This window comes from Gobius niger, assembly GCF_951799975.1.
Source record: "Gobius niger genome assembly, chromosome: 6".
NCBI lineage: Eukaryota > Metazoa > Chordata > Actinopteri > Gobiiformes > Gobiidae > Gobius > Gobius niger.
Genome location: NC_136857.1, coordinates 5,941,309 through 5,965,705, shown reverse-complemented (window position 1 = coordinate 5,965,705; position 24,397 = coordinate 5,941,309). Strand labels below are relative to the sequence as shown.

Below are 24,397 nucleotides of genomic sequence, written 5' to 3'. Positions count from 1 at the left end.
GCTTTTACTGCGCACCTTTTGAACTCACTTGGCATTCGACCAACTTCATTTCTGCTGCGCCTTTCTCTTTTTTATGGGGGATTACCTTCAATTAAAATTACAGTTCTTACATTGACTCCCACTGCGTGCTTTATCCTTGCTCCATGCCATTTTGGTGCCTTCCAACATGCCCTTACGAGTTCCCAAATGTTTGCACGGGTGATTTTAGGTTTATGGTTATTGTAAGGACTAACCCTGTGATTTGAACAAAAATATATATCAACACTGAAAACAAAGATGACTGTGAAGTCTTTTACCTAAATTGTCATTACGGTTCATTAAAGTCAAATTACCAGATTGGAAACCTCTATAAACATGCTCGGAAATGTGATTCTTGTACTACGTGAGCAATGCATATTTCAGTCTTCTTTCAAATGTTAATAACGCTACTGGACGTGGCATTTACTACTTCATACTGTATGAAATCCTGACCAGCCCTGTCTCTTCTTTCCCTGGATATTGTTTCAATCCTTATTAAAATACCAATGCTGAATATTTCTCCAAAAGCATGCCGTCTTTGGGATCCTTTCTCTACCCGCTCTTCGGCTTGCGCATCGCTCATTTGCACTTGAAAACATTTTTTAAAAAGCGATGTTGTTCAATTGTTCCTCACGCCCGTGTGCTCTTCTCTGCAGACGGGACAAAGGAGGGGCCCACCTGTATGGACAAGAACCACGGCTGCGCGCACATCTGCCGGGAGACGCAAAAGGGTGGCATTTCCTGCGAGTGCCGACCTGGATTCCAGCTCACCCGCAACATGAAGGACTGCAAATGTAAGTCGCTTCCACAACAACGACCGCTGCACAATTCCCCTGTGTGAGAGAGAGAGGGGGTAGAGAGAGGGGGTAGAGAGAGAGAGAGAGAGAGAGCGAAAGAGAGAGAGAGATCCTCCGCTATTGGGAGGATTTATAGGCGCCTTGTGAAATGGTGATTGGGTCTTGAGGCCTGATGAATAATGAATAACTGCCCAAATGGCTCGCAACAGGTTGAAAGTAGGCTACGGACCGTCTGAGCAATGCACTATGCAAATGTGTGCTTCTGGAGATGGCACAAGCGAGAACTAAATGCACTAATGTATTTGTATTTATGTTAAGTATTGGCCTAGTTAAGGTGCGCTGTAACCTGATTTTCTTTGTAGTGTGATTCTAATGTGGAGAAAACTTCATAAAAAATTATACTCGAAGATATTAGGCTAAATTTCTCAGCTATCGATTCAAGGTCAACAGTTTTCAAAGAGTTTCTACACTTTCTTATAAAGGTTGCAATCATTTTTAAGGATACAATTTAGTTTTCTTCTATAATTCTGCATTAATTTGTGTTAAGTCAAACACCGAATCTGTTCTGACTTTGCCCTGGTTTGATTTGTCTTTATCATGTGGCAGCTCTGAATGTGAGAACATGTATGACCTGATCACATACATCAGTGTTTCCGAGGGCACGGTGACATCTTGTGCTAAGAAATCAGGGGATAATTTGATATACAGTATTGCAGAGAGTATATTGTTTAAATTATCTGTATTTTATTGCTTTTATAATGTATTTTATGAGATAATTACCATTAGAATAGACTTAGAATAGAATAATAATAAGTAATAATAATGTATTGGTTTTACATAGTGCTTTTCTGGACACTCAAAGACGCTTTACATTGCATTATTCATTCACTCCATACTTGGTGGTGATAAGCTACTATTGTAGCCACAGCTGCCCTGGGGTAGACTGACGAAAGTGAGGCTGCGAATCTGTGCCATCGGCCCCTCCGACCACCACCAACCACTCACTCGCACACTACATTCACCCAGGATTCCTGGTGTCCCCATCCAGGCCCTTCCTTGCTTAGCTTCCGAGGTGTAACAGAAAGGGCAGAGCAAAGGCGGTATGGCCACACATTCATACATCAAACATAACTGTGGCTTGTGGACCTGTTTTGAGTCACTTTGGTATTGATATTTTCACATATTATAACTTGCAATAGTTTCTGCATGTGGAAAACAGGCTGTATCACCAAGGCCTGTTGATTTGTCTCTCAATGTTTGGTTTGAGCACCCTCTGCTGGCAGTAGAACGTCCATATTTAGAAAAACCCATGCTAAGAAAGTCATTGTGTCGCAATAAATGCCGCTTAATGCCATTTTATGAGCTTTAAAAATTGGGGAGGACACGTTCTGAGTCTTTTACACAAAATCGCCCAAAGTCAGGCAAAACAGTTTGGAGTGCATCTGCAGTAGAAGAAGAAGAAACAACCAGAGCAAACATGATTATTCCAAACTGCAAGTATGTTTTGAACAATGTTATAACATGAAAACTGCCGATTTTGCATTGTATGTCCCCTATATACGTCCGGAAATAGTCATAGTCAATGTGTCAGTTTGGAAATATATAGTTTCCTCCTAAAACTTAAGGGAGTGAGGGTGCTCAGAGTGTCACACAAGGTTTATTCAAGACAAAAAAACAAGATCGCTAACCGCTGACTTACATGACCAGTGCAGTGCGGTTCGGGGTGAGTGAGAGGCGAGCTCAGTGACGGACAGGCCATGCTTCCTGTTGCCCAGCGACAGAGATTGCCCTGTCTCAGCCGGGGCAGGCCTGACGGGGGATGTGTCTGTGTTTGGATAAGGATTGGAGACGTGTTATTCTACTGTGCTTCTGTGACAGCGCAGGAAGAGGGGCAGAAAGGCACGGGGACGGTGCGGAGGCGCAGACAGGATGGCGGTGTAAGGGGCTTTAGCCGGTGCACTTTTTCACTCTGTCATCGCAGGTGCGTTAAAAGTGGCTAATACCGCTGTCATCCGCCACCGCCGCGCGTGTATTTTAGCACTTAAAGATTAGCACGGACACACATGAACGCCAGAGAGGGATGTGGGATAATGACATGAAAAGATTGTGGGACTCAGAAGTACTTTTGTATTTGCTGAAAGCGCAGAGGTGTTGATTCTCGGAGTAATCCTAAGTGCAGGTTTGCCGAAGTGGGCAGGCAGAATTTTATTTGGGTCACTGGGAAAATTGTAGCTAGAATTACAGCAAGAATCGGTCGGGGCTGTCAAGGGCCACTTGTTGAAAAATGTGTTTCAATAAATTGCGACAAAAAAAAAAAGTTTACACTGACTTTCAAACATGTTACAACAACTAAAACTGCTTTCAAAAAAACAGTTCACTTTTATTATTCAGGATGACATGCTTTGTTGTATATAAGTGCCAGTCCGTGTAGGAAGCAAATCATCGTGCCCCAGTTTGTTTTGTCGTTTTTTTTTCCTTTGAGTGTCTGTAAATGGGAAGTGTTGTCATCACACAGCACTTTTTTCTTCCACAATGGCCACTCGGCATGCTTTTCCATCTAGGAAGCACTCACCCATTCACACACTGGAAGCAGCCAGTGGAGGGAGGTTTAAGTGCCTTGCCCAAGGACGCAATGACAGTCTGCTCTAGGCCCATAGCCGTTTGATCCCCCGCCTCTACCAACTGCCGCTCCTTGTATAATTTCTCTGATACCTGCTGCTGGTAATTTACAGGAAAGTGACAATAAAGCAGCAATAATGTGACATACTATCAAGAAAAGCGCAGTGATGGTGCATGGACTTTTGAAATGTTCTGAGCTAATGAGACATATCTTACAGTGCCTACTAATCCAATGCAGAGCTGAATCATCTGGGATTGAAACACCTTGTCCTTTCATTCATTCTAATCCCGTATGTATGTATGTATGTATGTGTTTTTGGCAGTGACGTGTAACTATGGAAACGGCGGCTGCCAGCACATCTGCGAGGAGACGGACCACGGGCCCAAGTGTTCGTGCCACATGAAGTTCGTCCTGCACAGCGATGGAAAGACTTGTGTAGGTGGGTCATCCTGATACTAACAACAACCTAATGCAGACATGTGGGAACGGAAGGTGTTGCAAATGTACTTAATTGCTTATTCGTTTAAAGAAGAACTAAGTAACTTGTTTACCTTAATAAATCCTTTTCGTAGTCCCTCTGGGGTAATGCAAGTGTTAATGGGATGATTGGGGGGTCTTACATCTCCTCCTGGTGTCTCTGGCCAGAAAACCACAATAGCAACTTTCCTGCCTCTGGGCAGCCACCAATACACACTAATGGAATCACGAAGAAGAAGCTAACAGGCTAGCGGGCAAAGCTAACTGCGGTCTAGCGCCACTTCTTTACAGCCGAGTGAAAAATGTTTATCTCCATTGTGTCATTGGATGAACAATATCCCTCTCTCCCTTTGTCTTTTCTGTCAGCGTAGTATTTACTCTCACGGACAATTAATGAGTAAAAAAAACGCAACATGCTATGACACCTGCAGTGGCGCTTATGGCCTCTAGGGGCATGAGTTACTTAGTTCTGCTTTAAATGACTTCATAAACAAGGGCCTGTCCAGACTTTTTTTAAATTATATTTATACTTTATTGTCACCCTATCACTCCAGGTTTGCTATACACACAGTTATTCCTAATTAAATTGAGTTTAAGTTGTAAAAGATGTTGACTTGGACTTACCTTGCCCCCTTCCACTCCTGGACACGCCCCTGTTTGTTATTAACCTTGCGACTGACAGAGCAGAAATATGTTTTTCTGATTTTTTATGTTTTTGGGCTCATGACAAGATGGAGAACTGTTTATGACTTTTTATGTATTGTTCATGTCTTTCTTTTTGTTCTCTAATCGAAAATGCCAGTAGTTTTGATCAGTGACATGGAGGACAAAAGGCTCACCACTCTCCCGCCGCTGCTGCTGCTGCCGCTGCATAACCTCTGCTTCTCGCTTCGGCCTCTCCCTTTCCCCCTCTGCGCCTCTCTCTTGCCGCTCACTGCCCCATCCATCTGTGCACATTCTCAAACAAGTAACCCACAGGCTCTCCGATAGGGCTCAGTTCAGAGGCTCCGCTGCTCTCTCTGGGGCTAACTCGCACACCCGACCTAACCTTCCTCTGGCATTTTTCATGTGGCTTCGTTGACTGGAGTAGAGTGAAGAAATCATTGAGCTACTACATCGTAAGTGCAGGCAAAGGGCAGTCTTCCGTGAGAGCGGGCCTGGAGGCACAAAAAAGAAATGTTACAGAGCTCAGCCGTGCAGAATGACATCGACATTTCATATTAATACAATTACCTGTACAAATACGAAGGCTGATTTGACTCTCGGTTTTACATTTAATCAATCTGTGATGAATAGTCTTAATAGCTACAATGCGATTCTGAGGAAGTTGTAACGCTGCGGTTTCGAGAATCTCACAAAAAAACATGTTATATGCAATTGCACATATCAGATAACATGGCAAACACGGATGATGGATGATGTACCAGCAAGAGACTGCACCAAATGTTGTTTTAGTCAGTAGCAACTATGCATTGTATAAGACTAACCGCGAGCAAAACCACAAACTGCTACAATAGCAAAGACTAAAGGAAGAAAGACAAACTGAAAACGTCAGAGAAAGCTAGCAGGTTTCAGCAACAATAAAAAAAGTAATTCGAGAGACATTTTTCAAGTCTGTAAATTTTGCCATTCTTGCCTCAGAGCGAGAAGGTCCTGGGTTTGATTTTGGGACTTTCTGTGTGGGTGTGGAGTTAGCATGTTCTCTCCATGTCTCCAGTTACCTCAAGATGCTCTGGTTTCCCCAACCTGAAAAAAAATATATACAATAAAAAACAAAATGCTAAGAGGAGGCTGAAAATGAAATAAAAAACAACAACTTGTAACTATGTATTAAACCAAGATTGATTAAGTAACATGTCAGAAACTGTATAAGAGGTATGTGCTTGTTTGTTTGGTCAGTCGCAATTATGTAAAAGACTAACCACAAGCAAAACCACAAGCTGTGACAAAAATGTAATTTTTAAAAATGACATATTGGACGATGTGCCGAGAGGAAAGTGCTTGGTTTCAGAGGCTGTTAGCTTTGAAGGCTGTTTTTTTTAGCAGCTGATTAGCCCAGTCTTTCTGATGAACTTTATTGGCATAGGCCTGAGGAAAGCCAGGCCTCTGTGGAGCTCTGGTCAGCCAGCATGTTATTATCCCTGTCCCCCCGCTAGGCCAGGGCAAGCCGCACACCTACCCACAACCAAATTACATGTTCTGAGCCCCCAGAGAAAATGTAACCTGGGCGTTCCAAGATGATGGAGCCAGCTAATACAGCGGAGTGAGGGCTGCTTTGTGGTTGAAATAAAAGCACTCCCCAAACCTGTAATTAATTAATAAGACTAACTGTGGTCAAAGTAACCCTTGACAGACCGAGTGACACTAAAATTGTTTCAGCACAACACGCTGAGAGCAAGTGCTCTTTAACCACTAATAACATACAAAAATTATACCTTTTTGAAAATGTTGACAGGATTTTGCACAAAAACCTCATTACTGTTGTTTACAAATGTTTTTGTACCAGAAAACCTTAAAAATGTACAGCCATAATTAAATGGGAAGAAAAAATATGCAGTTTCGCCGGCTTAAACTTTGGGAGTGATGGACGAGGCGAGTTTATCTGCTAAGTTTGTTTTACAAAACAAGAGGTATGCAGTAAAGACAAAAGAATGCAAATAAAATCAATGAAACGTAAATAAATGTAATAACACTAAATTAATCGAATAAATTAATATTGGATATATTGGATTAGCATAAATAGTTAAGGTTAGCACAGGGTAGCAAATAATCCAAAAGCCTACAGTGCACACTTTTAAAGAACTAACTCCAAGTGATGGTAGAACAGTGTTGAACTCACAAACATAAAACACAATGCAAACATTAACACCATAAAACATACTTTCCAGACAGAAGAGCCATGTATCCACTTTGTTAACTGCTGGGTCACTACAGGCAACAAAGCTTAGGATTTTATGATCGAAACCTTTCCGAGCCCATTATAATAAACCAATGGAGATATACAATTAAATTAAATTACTTATAAAGGAGATGTTTTTGAGAGCTAGCCAACACAGTCCATGGAGTAACATTATGATATAAAAAGTTGAGAGATAAAACAGGGAACAACTTCGTTAGCTGTCAGCTAGTCCCTACTGGTAAATACATCCAAACACCATAGTGCCAATTTCTTTTTACAAGAACAATAACAGTATTTTAAAGCACTGCCTGACCAAAAAACGGCTAAACGGCTCTAATGTTTAATTGGCCCGCCTTTAGCTTTCATTACAGCATGCATTCACTGTGGCATTGTTTCAATAAGCTTCTGAAATGTACAGAAAATCCAGATTTTTGATGATGGGAGAGTGTGACCACTGCGCAAAGCCTTCTCCTGCACATCCCAAAGATTCTCGATGGGCGTAAAATCTGGACCCTTTGCTAGTGTTAGTGTTAATGCGCACACATTCATTTCCACTCGTTGTTCCCTTCTCTAAAACACATTCACACTCATCCAGGCAGGTACATGTTTTTTAGTGGAGGAGGAGGAGACATACAGGGAGAACGTGCAAACTCCACACAGAAAGAGCATCCGGGAAGAAGAAATCCATTGATGGAATAACTTGGTCATTCCAGATGCTCAGGTAGTCGTGCTCATTCTTTGGCAGCACTGACCTGACCAACTGCAGCAGCCATTTTGGTTTTGGTGCTGCACACCTTTCCCAGCAATACAAAACATGCTCCTAATGACCATCTAGACCAGAGGTGGGCAAACTATGGGCATGGGGCCAAATGCAGCCTGCCTAGCCCTTCAATCCGGCCCACAAAACATAATCGAAGCTGACATGCACTGGCACCAATGTTTCTACTGATGTAAAGGTAATACATAACTGCTGCTATTTTGATGCAGTCTATCTGAGGCTAGCTTAATTGTTTGAAACATTACATTCGGAGCTGGTCCGGCCTTGTGGCAAGTTCAAAAACCCATTAAGTGCACTTTTTGCCGTAGATAATGGATTTGGATGAGGACCTAAACCATTTGAATCTCATATTTGGCTGCCTATAGTCAACATCTCCATGGAGACGAGATGAACTAGTCCCGCTCCCAGAAAGGTTTACAGCCAGGTCTGAGGAGAGGTAAACTGTTTTGAATGATAAAAGAAACAGTATTCAAGTAAATAACTTATATTTCATTCTATGGGTGAAATGTTGCGCGGCGTGGCTTTAAATCTCCATTTTCATTCTGGGATGTGCCAAGAATCCCAGATCCCTTGGCTCTCTTGACAACACATCCCCGCGCTCAATGCTGTCAAAAACGGCCGTAGTAATGTCAGTTTGTCATCTAAATTCAAAGACCGTGGACTGAATGTTCTTTCCTCTCTGTGGAAGACACGTAATCTCTCTCATGTTTGAATAGCGTCTGAATCCCAGAGAGCGTATTCCTCATCTCGGCAGCGGCGTGTAATTTAACGTACAGTGTAAAAAGGCATGCGGCGACGAATACCTCTGAAGTGAAGCATTCAAACACAGCAAATGACAGGAGCAGGTTTCCATGGAGACGGTACACACAGAAGGGACAGTCTTTATTGAGGCGATAGTGAAGCAGTGGAGCTCATCATGCATTGACGCATACATACTGTACTTATACAGTACACGCACGCACATCCCCGATGTCTTGCTACTCACAGGTTTTCTCCTTTTGTTGACATGCACTAATGTTCCGTGGAAGTCCAGAGTTGTGTAGTCGTCTTAAATTGGTTGTCATAATAGTAAAGATGGAAAATGAATTGATGTAGTAATTGCTTTGCCAGAGCTGTTGTTTGGTGGTGGTTTGTCTACTTTTACTCAATTAACATTTCTCTTGAGAACTAATAATAGATAAACTTAGTGTGGGGCCCAATTTTGAAGTATCTCCCTTGTCTTTGAGCTGTTTTGTTTTATTTCCATCTGTCTTGTTTCTGATCTCTAAGCAGGTGGGACACAGTCACTTCCTTTGGCCACCACACGCCGCCTGCGCTCACATGCTAACACACAAACAAATGAAACTATCATTATCTTCTCAAACTTTCAAGCCACATTTCTGACTGATCTTACCATAGCCCAATTACTTTTGTTTGTACATCAAATCTGTGTTCCCGGTTCAGAATCAGCCAGCAGCTCTCCTCATGTGGAAGTGTTCACCGTGTTAGCACGGCAAATCATAAACATGCGCAAATCGCAGGCAGATGGAGACACGCTCGGCAGCTCAGTCTTCTGAAGAGCATCGTTATGTCATGCCAAACACACTGCAGCAAAGGAGCATCCTCAGAGACAAACAGCTTGTACACAGGCAGCATCATAAACACTGCAGTCTACATGCACATGCCCCTGCTGTAAACAGGCTCTGTTCGGGTGGTCCCCGGGTTCACTGTGGCAGGTGGACTCTCTCTCAGGCATGTGGCTGCTCTCTGTAAACACTGCATGCTCATGATTTCTATTAAATAGTGCCATGATCAGCAGGTCATCAAGACCTGGCAGTGTGTGGTAATGTTCTGTGCCCAAGGCCTGCTTCTTACCACTTCACTTCATGTGACAAATCTGTTTCGAGTTTAATATGTGTATTTATGTACATTTATGGATTATATTATATCTACAGTTGTTGGTCCATGTTTGTACCATTGGAGTTTGAAAAACAGCTATTTTGTTAGGTGTTTGGATTTTCATCACACTCACAAAAATGTCAAAAAAGTATGTGTGAAAAAACTATTTTATTTTCGACTCACTGAGACCGAAGTGAGCAACACATTTCTTTGGTACTGGTAAAGAAAAGAAATCAAGAAAGTTCCCTTCTTTGTTTTGTTCGTAAGGCCAATAATGCGCTTTATCCATTATGTGAAGGACAAGTCTGAATCCTTCTGACATCAAATAAGAACCACATATTGCAGTAATCTGACATTCGCAATGTTCATTCATCCTCTGCACTGCCTTTGTTTGAGCACTAACCACTCTGCTGCGCTCACTAACGGCCCTCAGCCCTGACCTCAGCCCACTAGGCTCTTCGTTACTTGCATGACTGCATGTTGTGAGGTAACACTTTTTGCCTGGAAATGTCTTTTTTAATCCAAAACCAATCCCACGAGTGTCAAAGACTTTTTCAGCCACATCTTCATTTTAATGGTTATTGTCATTTCAAACATGGTATTTGTGAGACATGTGCTGCGATTGAGCCAAACGAAAGTGTGTGTTTTTTTTTGTTATGTTTGTGTGGGTATGCGTGTGCATGCAGGGGAGAGGAGTGTCCAGTCCCAGGCCGCCCCACAGCTGTTCCCCAATGGTAACTATGGTCCGTCCAGTTCCTCTCTGGGTCGGTGGGCGTGGGACAGATTTCCTCTGACCCCTCCATCCTCCGGCCAAATCCCTCTCAATAACAAACGCTGCACCTTTCCACAGCACATACGCAAACAGGCTGCTCCACGGTACCGGCTGTGTTCATGTGACGCCATAACAATCTGAAGAGCCTAAAAGGGGATCCAATGTTGCCCTTTTAAGCTTTTAACCAGGTCATCACGTTCCCTCAATGTTCTCTACATTTTTAAATCCCAAGAACCATCATCATTCCCATTCGGAGACACAAAAAAAGGCTGCTTGTCGTATAATCTTAATATTGATCATTCCCACTTCCACTTCACAACAAGATAAACATCAACACAATCTTTCCTGATAAAGTGTATTTCCTATACACAGACATTATTTTAAAGTTATGAACTGTAAAATATTAAGTGCCCCTGAAGCAGGTTTTAAAGTCTTAATCATGCATGATGTGTCCACTTTAATAAAAGGAATGGGTTGAGGTTGGAATTCTGTGGTAAATTTGCCTTCAAACTTATGGTTAGTATCTCTGTAATAACTGGGCCTATCAACATGAAAGAAAGACTGGAACAGAGTTTAAGATCTTCCTTGTTAGCACCAATGAACCTGAAATGTATGTGCATACTGTATGGTAAAAAAAAAAAAAAAAAAAAGAAATAATAATAATAGGTTCACGTGAGATAAAAACAACATTCTAAAAAGCCTATAGTTTAAAACTGAGGTGGAGGGCAGATGAAAATGTCCATGTCAGTAAAATAAAGTTTAATCTCCTCCTCCATAAAGGTGTCCAAAAGTGGTGACAATATTCAAAAACATGTGTGATGTTGGCCAGTAGAAAGGTCTTCCAGCCATAAAAATAATACGACAGGTTTGTGAATCCAATCACTGTCAAACAATGATCAGGGGAAACATTTCGACATTTTCTTTTTGGAAATTTCTGTCAAAAACAGTTTCGCATCATGGGATTTGCAAAAAGGTGAAATACTGGAGGGTGTTAGATTTACCAGCATTTTTCTTCACCTTTTTATACTTTTTTTTATCTTTATCTAATGCTAGTCTATATGAAAATGTATGCTATTGAACCACAGAGGAAGTTAAAATGGCAGTTCATTTTGAAATAATACCGCAACCACTGGCCTCTGCCCTCCATCTTAAATTACACAGCACTAACCCTGTGAACAGAGTTTGGGAATGGATGTTATAGTAACATTACCAAACATTACAAATCCGTCACTGCTGGGTCACTACTGGTAAATTATATAAACTCCAATATTCCACCTTTTGAAATCTCCAATAGTTTGTAATTGGGATTTTGCCCGGGATCCGAGCCAACTTGACGACACAATCTCAAGCTCGATTAGATGATCATTATATGGATTCACGCAATATTTCAAATGTCTGGCCTGCATGAATTAGACACGGCCAGCATTGCATTACGAATGGCATTTTACACAATCCACGGACAGCTAAGTAGAAATATGTCAAATTGACCTAGAGCGCTGTTGTGTTCCCATGGCAACCCATATAAGTAATGACATATACATGCTAATTAGCTCCATGCAACACATTAAGCATCCGGTAGACGTTTTTTCCCCTCATTAACCAACTTTTTCGTCTTAATGTGTTACTTGAACAAATTATAATGGCCTTTTTTTCCCCCCTCCTTCAACCATTTGAAAGTAATGGGGCAGAATTAAGAAGACAAAGACACTTGCTTTTTATGGACATGCTAGAGAAAACTAAAATTGTGTGGCACTTCCATGCGATTTAATTACACCACATTCTCCGAGGAGCAGCCTGTTTCGAGTATGGACTAAAAACTTTGCTGCTCTTATACTTACTACTTGTTACAACTGTAAGTACACCAACACGCTGTTCTTCACACCACAAGTCTGACCTATTTACAGATTTAGGGGTTTCCTGTCCTAGTTTACTTGCTTTATAATCCCTTAAAATAGGAGTATTAGCAGCAGGAGACATGTGTTGCATTTTGATTTCTCTTTGATGATCTTTGTGGTATTGGCGCTTGGGTATTTGAGGCGGTATTCTCTTAAGAATGCAGATGTGAGTACACGCTTTTGGTTAGGACAATAAATATGGATCTTTATACTCCGAGTTTTAGTAGAAGCGTTAACTTTTTCGCTTTATTTTCTTCAGACAATAGGTATAAGTGCTGTTCGCCTTAACATGTTTCGGCATTCCCATATTACATTTTAGAGCTTTTTTACCATGTTCTCATCAAAAACATACCTGAAGTTGGGTAAACTTGCAAGCGCATCTTTGATTAATCTTTGTATCCTCACCAGGGGCTGTTCTTTGCCAAAATGCCCATCCTGAAAGTGTATCCAGGAAATGTTTTCCTTACCTCTCAATCTCTTGCTGAGTTTAATCCTCTCATTGCAAAGTGAAAACACTCGTCATCGCTTCAGTACAGCCACACGCACCGAGTAGGAGAATTCTCTAGTTTTTTTTCTCTGCGCAACGAATGGGAGCAAGATGACGGGTGTGTGGGAGGGGCTTATCTTTGCTCGCTCAGAGGATTCAGGAAGTGAAACTACTGGATATTTTGTTTCAGCTGTTTTCTAACCAGCAAAGTTTAAGATAGTGATAAAGATATTTTTGACATTATTACCAAATACCTGGAAAAGGTAGGGATGCACCGATCCTAATATCGGGTATCGGGCCGATACCACACGCTTGTACTCATACTCATACTCATTAATGAGGTCCCGATACCAGAAGCCGATACCACTTGACGTGCAGCTAGCGCTCTTACAGGACTCAGTTCTCCGCCCAGGAGAGAAAAGAGCAACAAACTTTTCTTTTGTGGAAAGACAATGTTCCACATAGAGCTAGAAGTGGCGACTCTTAATCCGCTTTATGCACATGGGCTTTATTCATCTGTCCTACTAACCCAGCAACTAAAATGTACTCAGAAAACGCAAATTAAAGACACACAGCACATTGAGCGAAATTCAGCTGCAGCAAAACGAACAAAATACTGTAGCTACTCGCTAAGTTGCTATAAACACACGGGAAAATCCACTGAAGTAAAGGCGAAAAGAGACCATTTATTTAATTAAAAAATAGATGAATGAATAAAGCACAGGCATTGAGGAGCTTTTGGGCTTGGGCTGTTCTGTCTATGATGGACAGTGCAATAAAATTTTAAAATTATATTGAATGAAAAATTAAAAAAATTAAATGGCTTTGTTCAATTCTGATATATCCTCTCTTAAAAGTGTAGTTTAGTAAAGCCTACTTTACTCAAGGAAATGTAAATGAGTAAATTAACTAATTACTAACCAAGTCAGTCTATGAACCGTATATTCACTTCAAAAATTATGTTGAAGAAAATGCCTTGTGATTAGGAAGAGCTCAGGTGCATCAAAGTATCAATTCAAATGATCTTTTGTTAGGACCTACCCCCTCTCTTCCCTTTTCTCTTAAAACTGAGTCTTAGTGCTGCATTTATGGTGCTGCGTGTCAACAGTTCTGTCACAGTAACCTACAGCATGCACCCAACTGTATGAAAACGACTTCTTTATTTATTGACAATGGTCCCGCCGCGGTAAACTGTGGCCTCAGGGCGTCACTGGTTCGATTCCAAGAGACACAAACCCACGCACATTCTCCGGAAACCATCATGTCAGGGATACGTCTCTGCTCCTGTGGCACATGATCATTACAGTTTGGTGAGATGGGAGCCTGACTAAGCAAATCCAAAGACAAGCCCCAACGGTGTCTCGCTCTGCCCGACGTCTCCACTCACACTTTGCAATTATGTCAAGCCACAGGTCTGCGCTCTCCAGGCGGCTTTGGGGCTGCTGCCTGAACCCCTGCACCAGAGCGCAGCCGCTGCTGACGGGATCATCACACAAGGCCAGAACAGGATTAGACAGGCAGAACATGCGGGCTTTGTTCAAGGAGAAAAGGTGCAGAGATTATGGTTTGTTTGTCAGCGTAATTAATGAGCATATCTTCAATCTCCAACTCCCTTGCCCCCTGTGTAGTGGGTTTGTCTTTCCCCTTGGTTAGTAGTGCTCAGTTACAGATACTTAACATGAGCACATTTTTGTAATAATGTTTGTTGGTGAAAGCTCTCTGTTGTGCAGTATCTTTTTCATTGTAGACACACAGTATGTTCTCAAGCTGTCATCTGAGGTTAATTATTGCTGAGAACGTTTCACCTCTCACCTCAAGAGGCTTAGCCAGTAAGTAACAATTGTTTATCAGCATGCTGGAAGAAATTGTACAGCTCGGAGTTGTTCATGCTTTTTGCTTCTCTTCTACTTAGTAGTATTATTTTGTATCAAAACTCATTACAGTGTAAAGAGAGTTCGCCTTCCCACTGAGTAAATCTCTCCATGAGAAAAGCTTGTTTATGTATATTGTTTATGGTGTGTTCTGTTTTGATCTGTTTTGTTTTGCTTTACTCATTACCTGCTAGACAGAGAGAAAAGATTTGCCCCCTCCCTATTCACCCATTTCTATGAAGTCTTATGCTCTTTCTACCCTTAATGTCTTAACCCCCATCTGAACCGAGCACATTTTCTCCAGTTTGGCTTTACCCAAATCTGAAGGCTTGTTGATAAAAGTGTCAAAATCGTAACAAAATGGAGATGAAGACAATAATGCAATGAAAATGTGATGAAAAAAATGACAAAAATGTGTGACAACAAAAAAGCAACAGAAAAGTGACCAAAAATCCACAAAAGAGCAACAAAAAAGTTTGTCAAAGTGTCAAAAAAAAATTATGACAATGCAGCAACAGCGCAAGGACAAAGATCCATTTAGATGAGTTTTGTAGGTCTTAGCTTTCAAATGAGACATTACACTGGTATATAGGCTTATAATAATAATAATAATAATAATAATGATAATAATAATCTTTTGGATTTATATAGTGCTTTTCAAGACACCCAAAGCGCTTTACAGTAAGACGCTCCACACACTCACACACACGTACACACACAATCATGTAATGCTATCATAGTGAGGACACTCATAGACATAATGTATTGCCCTAACCCTAACCTTAATCCTAACCCTAATCTTAACCCAATTCTAATCCTAACCCTAAAACCACATCTTGGCCCCTTAAACACTTCAAATAAGTGAGGACCACCCAAAATGTCCTCACTTTACAAAAATGTCCTCACTCTGTTGGTTAAAAACTCAAACTGGTCCTCACAATGTCGTAAGTACAAGAACACACACACAGACAGACACACAAAGAAATAACTTATGGACCTTATGGATTTGGGTAAAGCTGGAGAAAATGCGCTCAGTTAAGGTGGGGGTTAAGAGGTTAATGTGTTGCCCTTCTAAAACATATCAGACTTTTACAAAAGATTCAGCTCATTATTCAAGCAGTATTTTCATCAATTACTTTTACTTCTACTAGCTAGCTAGGTTTAGGAGGAACAACCGGGTGAAGTCGGAGGAGTACTCAATTCCAAAGCAAGAACTGCTAAGATGGAAAGAAGAAACTTATCTTTTTTTTTTTTTTCTACAACTCAGAGCTTTCACAAACATGTTAAACATCAAGTGAAAAATGTCATTACTTTAAACACTTGACCATTTTGTGAAGAGATCTTGAAAGGTTCTAATATAAGCCTGCTACTTTCTGGATGAGTCAATGCTGCCAAAGCTCCGACAAACGAACATCTGCGATATCTTTAACTTGAAAGACATTATTTTTTTCCTTCTCACATGAAACATAGCCTTGGCAAATAAAAAAGAAAAATATCACAGCTATTACTAAAGTGACCTTTTCGTGCACCTAGTAAAACAAAATGAGTGCCTTTTAAAAATTATTCGGCCCTTATTCGACAATGCCGTTTTTATTGCGTCTCCATAACAACCGCAAACAATACAATTACATCATGAGTCCCGACACCTGTTTTACTTTGATGCATCGTATCAATCCTGGCAGCTTTTACTTCCTTCTTTTATAGCCGCTCCCGGCGCTGCACTTTCTAGTATTTAAGTGAAGAGAAGTGTTTCCCCCCCAAAAGGGATCCTCATTGGCCGTAAAAAGCCCCCCCCAAAAAAAGCTACCGCAGCTGCATCGCCTCTCCCTCCGTGCCACGTGTGAGCTGCCATCTTTCTGCCAGTGTCAAACCTCCGGGGCTGACACTTATGGCATCCACACCCCATTAGCCGAAAGTAACGCAGACCACGCTTTCACCCCTAACAGCCAAGTGATTGTTCCGGGGCTTGTTTTTGAGAGGGATAACTTTCTATACAGCGAACTATTAAAGCGCTCCCTCTGTGAAAACAAATGGTCTATGTGTTGAAATTTGTCACTGTCTGGAAGGAGAAAAGCGCCACGATCCCATTCCGACTGACTACCCTTCTCTCTTTTTTTCTTTTTTTTCCCTCCAAATGGGCAATAGAGGAGTTACAGAGCTGAAATTGCTTTTTTATCCCTCAAATGGCTGGAAGGTTGTTGTCAGATGCGGCAAAAAAGGGGTCCGCATTGGTGTGATAGCTAAAGGCAAGAGAGGTGCAGAGTTTATAATTCAACCTTGACCAAAGACAAGCAAACATGCACACAGCTAAAACTTACCGACAACTTTATAACTTTACTTTCCTTGCTTCCTCCCCTTTTTCAATCTCACATTACTCAATACCTTGGACCGACTGTGGCTTTGCACTTTCTACCTGCCGCTCGCGACAATGTATGGCCCTCCTAATTTTTCCCTCCAAAATTGCACTGACACACTTGCTTTCAAGGAGGTGAGGGGAAGTAGGTCATCAGAGGCGGCCTGTTTTGCGAGTTCTAACGGCGCTTGTGTGTGTTTGCAGAGACTTGCGCCGTGAACAATGGCGGCTGCGACAGCACGTGTCACGACTCGGTGACGGGAGTGCGCTGCAGCTGTCCGGACGGCTTCACTCTGCAGCCCGACCGCAAGACCTGCAAAGGTAAAGTACAGGATGAATAAACACAGCTTGCTACCTGTGTCCTGAGGTTAATATGTTCAAATCAAATATTGATGATAGGGATTTGTTGTGGATCTCGGATCTGAATAACCAAAAGCTAAATGAACCCCACACTTTCGAACCAAAACCAGTGTGCAGTAAACCTACTATCCCTGATCAAAATACCAGTCCAAAAAACACTAGATGTTACCGCAATTCCCAAAGTGACTGAACTCATGCTCCTATTTTACTCCTATTTATTTCATATGCAGCTTAAGGCAACTCACGTGGAGCTGTGAATGCCGTTTTAAACAGTAATGTTACGTACTTAACCTTTAGCAATGCCTGGAAAATAGGTGTGTCCTCCAAGAGCAGCTCAGGACATAAATTATGCTTAATTCTAGCTATTATGTAAAACATTTTTGCCTTCTCCACCCTTTCCTACAATGCACATGATCCAAGAACATTTTCTTCCTTTTTTTTTTTTTACCCAGTATGCACTCGGTCAAGAGAGCCTGATGCTCTATCTGCAATGTCTACAATATCAAAGTGAATCCATTTAAGGAAAAGGCCACCATTTTTTCATAGACAAGTTGATGCGTACCTGTCTTTGTCTTTATATGTGTGCTCAGTCACGCAAAAAAACAAAGGTGTTGTTAGCATTTAGCCTCTCCTCTCCTCTATGGGGCCAAGCTGTTAGAGGATAGCATTAAATCGCTGTTTATCATACAGGCTGTACAGTCGTACTATCTCTGTCGTAGCCTTGACTGTGGTGCTCAGTCGCCTACTCTCAGACACTGCTTGCGTATGACGCTCTGAGAGGGTATTCATCCCTTTTCTGTGGAAGCATAGACAGACTTGAATGGTAGGTCTAGCGCAATGTCTCGAGTTCATGTCTCCGGGTCCCGTACCAATGGTAAATAAGCATCTCCTGTATAAGACATCCAGACTGCTGCTTATTTTTCATATATCCTCTCGAACACCAATGTTAATTCTCTAACGGAAGCGACCAAGCTCTTCCACGTTTTCCCTATTGAAATACAGTGGCAGTTACATAATCCAAGTATAGTTACACAAAATTATGTGTAATTGGACGTCGAAGTGCTCCTAAGGTGTTATTACGCCTTACAATAGAATGCCCCTTTTTATCCACTTAGAAAATGTACATGTTTCATCGTGAAACTACTAAGGTAACTGTATTTAAATAGGGAAAACATGGAAGAGCTTGGTCGCTTCCAACTTCACACCTGAGAGGCTAAACGCTAGCAACATCTTTGGTATTATTGCGTGACTGAGCGCACGCGTAAAGACCAGACAGGTCCGCATCAGCTCGTCTAAGCTCAGGAAGAACAGTGGCCTGTTCCTTTAAGTGAAGTTTTCATTGCATCTCACTTATTTGTCTCTAGTGTAGCATAACCATATCTGGATTACAAGTGCCACCATTTTGGCACCCAAGCGTGTAAAGTTTGAGGCTGTTGTGTTATTTCAACTCAGTGATGCCCTTCTTCTGATCATTGATCATAATGATTAGGAAAACTGACTAAAAAAGTCAATATCATAGAGTTGACACTGGAGAGACCAATTGGTTCTACTTATATATAGAAAAAACAGTTACTGTATTATGATATTATCGCCTTGGTTATCAAGCCAGGACCTAGTGTGTGTTAAAGAGGGGGTATTATGCTTTTTTCAATCACATAGCACCAGTCTATAGCACACTATAATGATGACAAAACCTTCTATTGGTCTGTAAATGCAGTAAATTAGAATAACTGCCTTGTATAAAATTGCTCTCTCAAAATGGCTGTAGTGAATGTCTTGAAATAGGCCTCTGTCTCTTTAAGAACCTCTGAGCCTTTCCGACACGCCCCCTCCACACGCTGTCTGTGGCATCAGTGGGGAGGGGGTTCTGCTGAGGAGCAGTGGTTGGTTACTCGGCTGGTGACGAAAGCTCGGAGGTGGGGGCGTTCCTAGGAGGACTCAGGCAAACCTATCCCTAAAATGGCCACCATCAGAGTTTTTAACAGATAACTCAAAAATACGTGAATGTGCCAAGGCAACACTTCAGGCATGTTTTTAATGAGGGAATGACATAATAACATGATGCAAAGCTTGAAAAAGTCGATTTTGCATAATACCCCCCCTTTAACTCTAACCGTCAACCTAACCATAGTCTTAAAAAGCAGCTTGGAATTTGCCTGGTCTTCCTGTGTATGCGTATGTTTCATGCAGGTACCACTAACATCATGTACAAGACCCGAAAAACAGAGCCTGGCATTTCTGTGTTCTGACTTCTCCTGGTTAGATAAAGGTAGAACAAGATGAAATGAAATAAACAAGCCTGTCAGAATTCAGGAAACATCTTCAACTCAAGCAACCCGGTGCAGATGACAACATTGGCACTACAATGGAAAAATCCTGGACGACTGAAAGCTTATTATCTTACAACAAGGTTTACCAGATTTATATCCCCAAAAAACGGAATCATTTATTCCACTCCTCCATTGTATTTCATTTCTTTGCATTTGCCAAGAACAAGCCTCAGCTCATTGTCATAAGGCTCCTTTCAAAGATTCTAAGACTGCCAGCAATTTCCAAGCCTATTAATTAATTTCACATCAATACATTTTTGTCTATCGCACACACAACCTCTCAGCAGCACATTCTCAACCTAATATGTCTGGTTTGCTTGACAGTCTTTCCACCGCATCACCATTGCGCGTTGTTGTGAGCGTTGCCAAAGCATCTCCAGCTCCGGCACGCGGCGCACTGTAGCAGGGCCCTGTATCTTCTTTATGCTGTGCCTAATAAAATCAATTCCGAACCGGGGAGAAGAACACAGGGTTTTATTAGCAGACTTGCGAAAACAAAAGCCTAAGTTCCTTGACAGGCGGAGGGAGCAGACAGGTTCGGTCGGGAGTGCGTGTTTCCAAAAGACGCCAGAGCATGTTGTACAACTGGAGATGTCATCCTATAACAACAGTGATAAAAGGACTCTGGCTTATATTAGAGCCGCATTTTGAAAGAAGACAGGGAGCTAAACAAGAAACAGACACGCTGCGGGCCAAGCACTTCTGAAGAGAGCAAAGCAAAAGGGATTGTTTTATTCCATTTACTGCATGCATTCCTCTAAACCAAATAATGAAGATCCTTTCTGCAGACAGACGCCTCATTTCGCATCATTATTCCGGGACGCTGCCAAAGCCGGGACAATTGCATGATGCATTGACTTTGTGTTGGCGCTGAAAACAGGGAATGAAGTAATCCGAAAATAGATTGGTGATTTATAGGAGTTTGAAAAAAGCGGACTCCTATTCTCTTTCGCTGTCAAGCATGTAGGATCGGTATGGAATTGGATTTACTGCAGGTAGTGTGATCATGGACCTTTTCACTAAAAATAATCACGTTCTGACACACGCTGAGGAAATAGAAACAGAAATACAGACATAGGCGCACTCTCGTTTTACATAAACAAACACACGCACAGTACAGTGTAGTGGCTGCTACGGCATTTCAAACAAGAAAATGGTTTGCACATTATTTTGCAGTACCTTGATACAATGTGCCGAACCAAAATTGGTGAAATGTAATCTGCCTTGTAAAAATCTGTAATAACGTGTATCCAGTGTTGGGTAGTAACTGAATACATGTATTATTTTTGAGTATTTCATTTACTCTTTCATGTGAGGGTATACAGTTACTTTCTTGATATCAAAGAAATACACCACAGTACTCAATCATTAAGTTTCAGTTTCATAATTATAACATTAATAAGGTAGAAAAGATCAAAACAGCCGGGGAAAAGTTTAGCTCTGTCCTTCTGGGCATTTCCAAAGTGCTTTTTTGCATTCGAAATTAGCGGTAAATAAGTGTAGCCTAAACATCTTCTTAATCATACACTGCTTTCATGCATGAATATTATGCAAATCAATGTGAAAGTCTTCTAAGTATTCAGAATGCAGTACTCTGATTGGACAAAGTGACGGAAAACGTTGCTAGTGTTCAGTATTCTGTAACTAAAGACAATTTCCCCAACACTGCGTGTACCTATGTAGTACATACATGGGAAAATTATTCCATCGTGTATCTAACCCATAGGTTCAAATTATTGCTTGTTGTTACAAAGTACATTACATTGTACTAAATCTGGCTGATACAATGTATCAAGGGCAGGGCAAAGTAAAGTTTTACCCATTTACATTCACATTTAAAGGGACTATACAGAGTTGTGTATGTTGAAATGATTTATTTTCCTTCCCCTACATGTTCCAGCAATGTCCTAATGTGTAGATTGAGCCCAGACCTGTTCACCACAACTTCCTCTAAAATCCTGCACTGTCACTCAGAAAGGTGTTACTTCGGGTCCGAATTGCCGTCATGCACTGGAAGGTGCAGTTACACGTATGACCTGAGGTGGCAGTAGTGAGCATAAAATGGCCAACTTGCATCTAGCCCATTTAACAACAAAAAGTAAAATTTGAACCCAAAATGAATATTTGCAATATTGTTTTACAGATTTTCTCGATTACTTGGAAACTAAATACCATCGACCGCTCCAAGCCACTTACTGCTTGAACTCGTTTCTCAAAACATGACTCTCTTATTAAAACCTTGAACAAAATTCATGGTTTGCTCACAGTTCCCAAAGGATTCGGGCACCTTTTCCAAACACATCTCTTATTCACAGCACATGTATCGCAAAGAGTTAACACTTTTGTTGAATGTGTTTATTGCTACATCTGCTTTGTGTGTGCGCAGGTTTAAAGTACGATGAGAGTAAAAAGCACGATGTTGAGCCCAGGCTCCAATAACAAATTTAGTATATGTTGTTTAGGAAAATGTTTACAGGAATATGTCAGGAACAGTGTATTAACAAGTGAGAAACACTGTTGAAATAGTTTAACAAACAACAACTTGACAAAGACTATTACAAGTGAGCTACAGCCTCTGCTTCTGTATCTCTGGTACTAGTTGCTGGCTGTGATTGACAGATCCATGCTTCACAGAGAAGGTGGAGGGAATTAGAGACGCTATGGCTCGCTGTAAGCGCTCAATCTCTTTCATTGAGCCGTTTTGTGATGAGAAAAAATTCACCTGAGTGCCCAAAGATTTGGTTGAGTTCTTTGTCCCCATGGCTCCCACGAGATTTATGCCCATGAATATGGATCCCTGGCCGGATATCATCGCATTTATCAAAAACGACCAATAAATAGGAATGTTCGGTCTAACTCTATGCCTTTTCAGTCGCACTTTGAATTGCATTTGTGCTGTACACTTTTTCACCAATGATTTTCTGTTGGCAGATATTGACGAGTGTCGCCTGAACAATGGGAGGTGCGACCACGTTTGTCGAAACACAGTGGGGAGCTTTGAGTGCAGCTGTAAGAAAGGCTACAAGCTGCTGACCAACGAGAGGACCTGCCAAGGTAAATACAGCGCACTGAACGAAGTGTTTTTTGTGGGGCTCAAATTATATAGCGACATGAGGCTGCCTCTACCTGAACAATGTTCTGCGCTGCACTGAGAAGAATAGATTTTCTTGCAGGTGCTTATCAAGTGCAGCAGAAGCCTGCACTCTACAGTCACTTATGGCAGAGGCACAAAATGCTTTTGAAATACATTCAAGCACATTTATTGTATTATATTCCATTACTTGGTTACATAAGTTTGAGTGCTCGTTCTAAGTGGAATGGGGCGTGAGAGCCAGTCGCTGAAGCTGTTGGCGAATCTGAGCTAACTTGTTGTTTGAGGTGGCGTTGCTTAATGAATTTTAATACTGAGCACTGCAAAACTGTCAGAAGAATCCTCTTGAGAGGTTTGTTACTTGGTTTGCAACTTTGTCTTCGAGCAAATAGTGCAATATCTTACACTTTCTTACTGTTCGGGGTGGGTGGGGAGTTTACAGCTATAAAAATCCCATCCAAGTAGATTTTTAGTTTGGATGTTTTTCAATGTTTTTTTCCGGACTTTGAATATACATTGTCAATCTGTTATCTACAATATTATAATGATACCGTAATTGCTGTTTGGTAGATATGAAAACAAAGACAAGTATAACAGCAATGAAAAGAACCCAACCAACATACGCAGTATTTCCAATGGTTTGCAAAATTATTACATGATGATTTTTTTTTTCTAGAAAGTTCCCCCAAAATGTATTTCCTTTATTTGGTGAAAGGTTCTGCAGATTATCGTAGGCAGTGAAGTGTTACAAAAGGAATCACTTTCAAAGTGCGATTTATTTCCCCCCACACAGCATGGACTCAAAGTGCTGAAGAGGAGGAGGTAGCGCTGCTCATGTGCAGTAGCCAACCTAAACCTCTGTGGCTTGTTTGCCTGTTATTCTCGGTGGTAGCCATCTCTCAGCGGGGGCTCGCTCGAGTAGCTACAGGACAAATAAAGACTTTACCACGGCAGGATCCAGGTGCGGAGAATTAGCGCCCCCGGACTCCAAACCGCTGCTTTTTGGGGATAAATCAAACCGCTAGAGAAACATCTGGTGAAAGAAGACAGGCCACTCCGACTGCAATAGTGAACTAATGCTTCTCTGCAAGTGGAAAAACAGATGACAAACTTGTTTTTTTTTTCCCCCTCCCTCTATTCTCTCTTTTTATTGACGCGGTCAATCAATAATCCAGCCTGCTACCCGTCAATGTCATGCCGTGGGTTTGAAATTGCAATTTTGAAATCCCATCACAAACAACGCATGTAACCAATGATAATAATGCACACTGACTCTCTTGTCACCTTGAATGCATTCCTTTCCCTCGTCGCGCATTCTAAACTTTGCACAATGTTTTATGCCGATAGACGATCGAAAAAAATGTGTGTTTGTGCGTGAAGGAATCTAAATTATAGCTAATTTGTTGTGGCTTTATCAGCTTTGGTCATGTTTGGTGGAAGGCATTAGGAAACTTTGTTGTGTTTCGGATGAAATGTCAACAGTCTATTGACCTGAGCGTTTCAATGAGATGGGGGAAGATAAAGTTCATGTTAAGTCCTTCAAATCGACAAATTATTGTTATCACAAATTATGTGGTGCAATATGCATATCGCAAGAGGCCACGATTTATACATTTTTGTTAATCCAGCCTAAAAGAGAATGTGTTTCGTCATCTTAAAGCAGTACTAAGTAACTTGTTAACCTTAATAATTCCTTTTCGTAGTCCATCTGGGGGTAATACGAGTGTTTATGGGATGATTGGAGGGTCTTTCTTCTCCCCTTGGTGTCACT

General features: G+C 41.4%; 1 protein-coding gene across 2 annotated transcripts in view; it reads left to right on the top strand.

Moving 5' to 3' along the window:
- Positions 1-24,397, top strand: part of scube3 (signal peptide, CUB domain, EGF-like 3) — a 154,000-nt gene that overhangs the window by 98,254 nt on the left and 31,349 nt on the right. The window contains exons 5-9 of one of the 2 annotated variants that reach the window (XM_079557698.1): positions 675-812; positions 3,758-3,874; positions 10,154-10,201; positions 17,050-17,166; positions 22,467-22,589. In XM_079557698.1, the coding sequence (XP_079413824.1) occupies positions 675-812; positions 3,758-3,874; positions 10,154-10,201; positions 17,050-17,166; positions 22,467-22,589 (543 nt within the window). The remainder of the gene's footprint in view (positions 1-674; positions 813-3,757; positions 3,875-10,153; positions 10,202-17,049; positions 17,167-22,466; positions 22,590-24,397) is intronic. The other variant, XM_079557699.1, reaches the window with a different exon arrangement.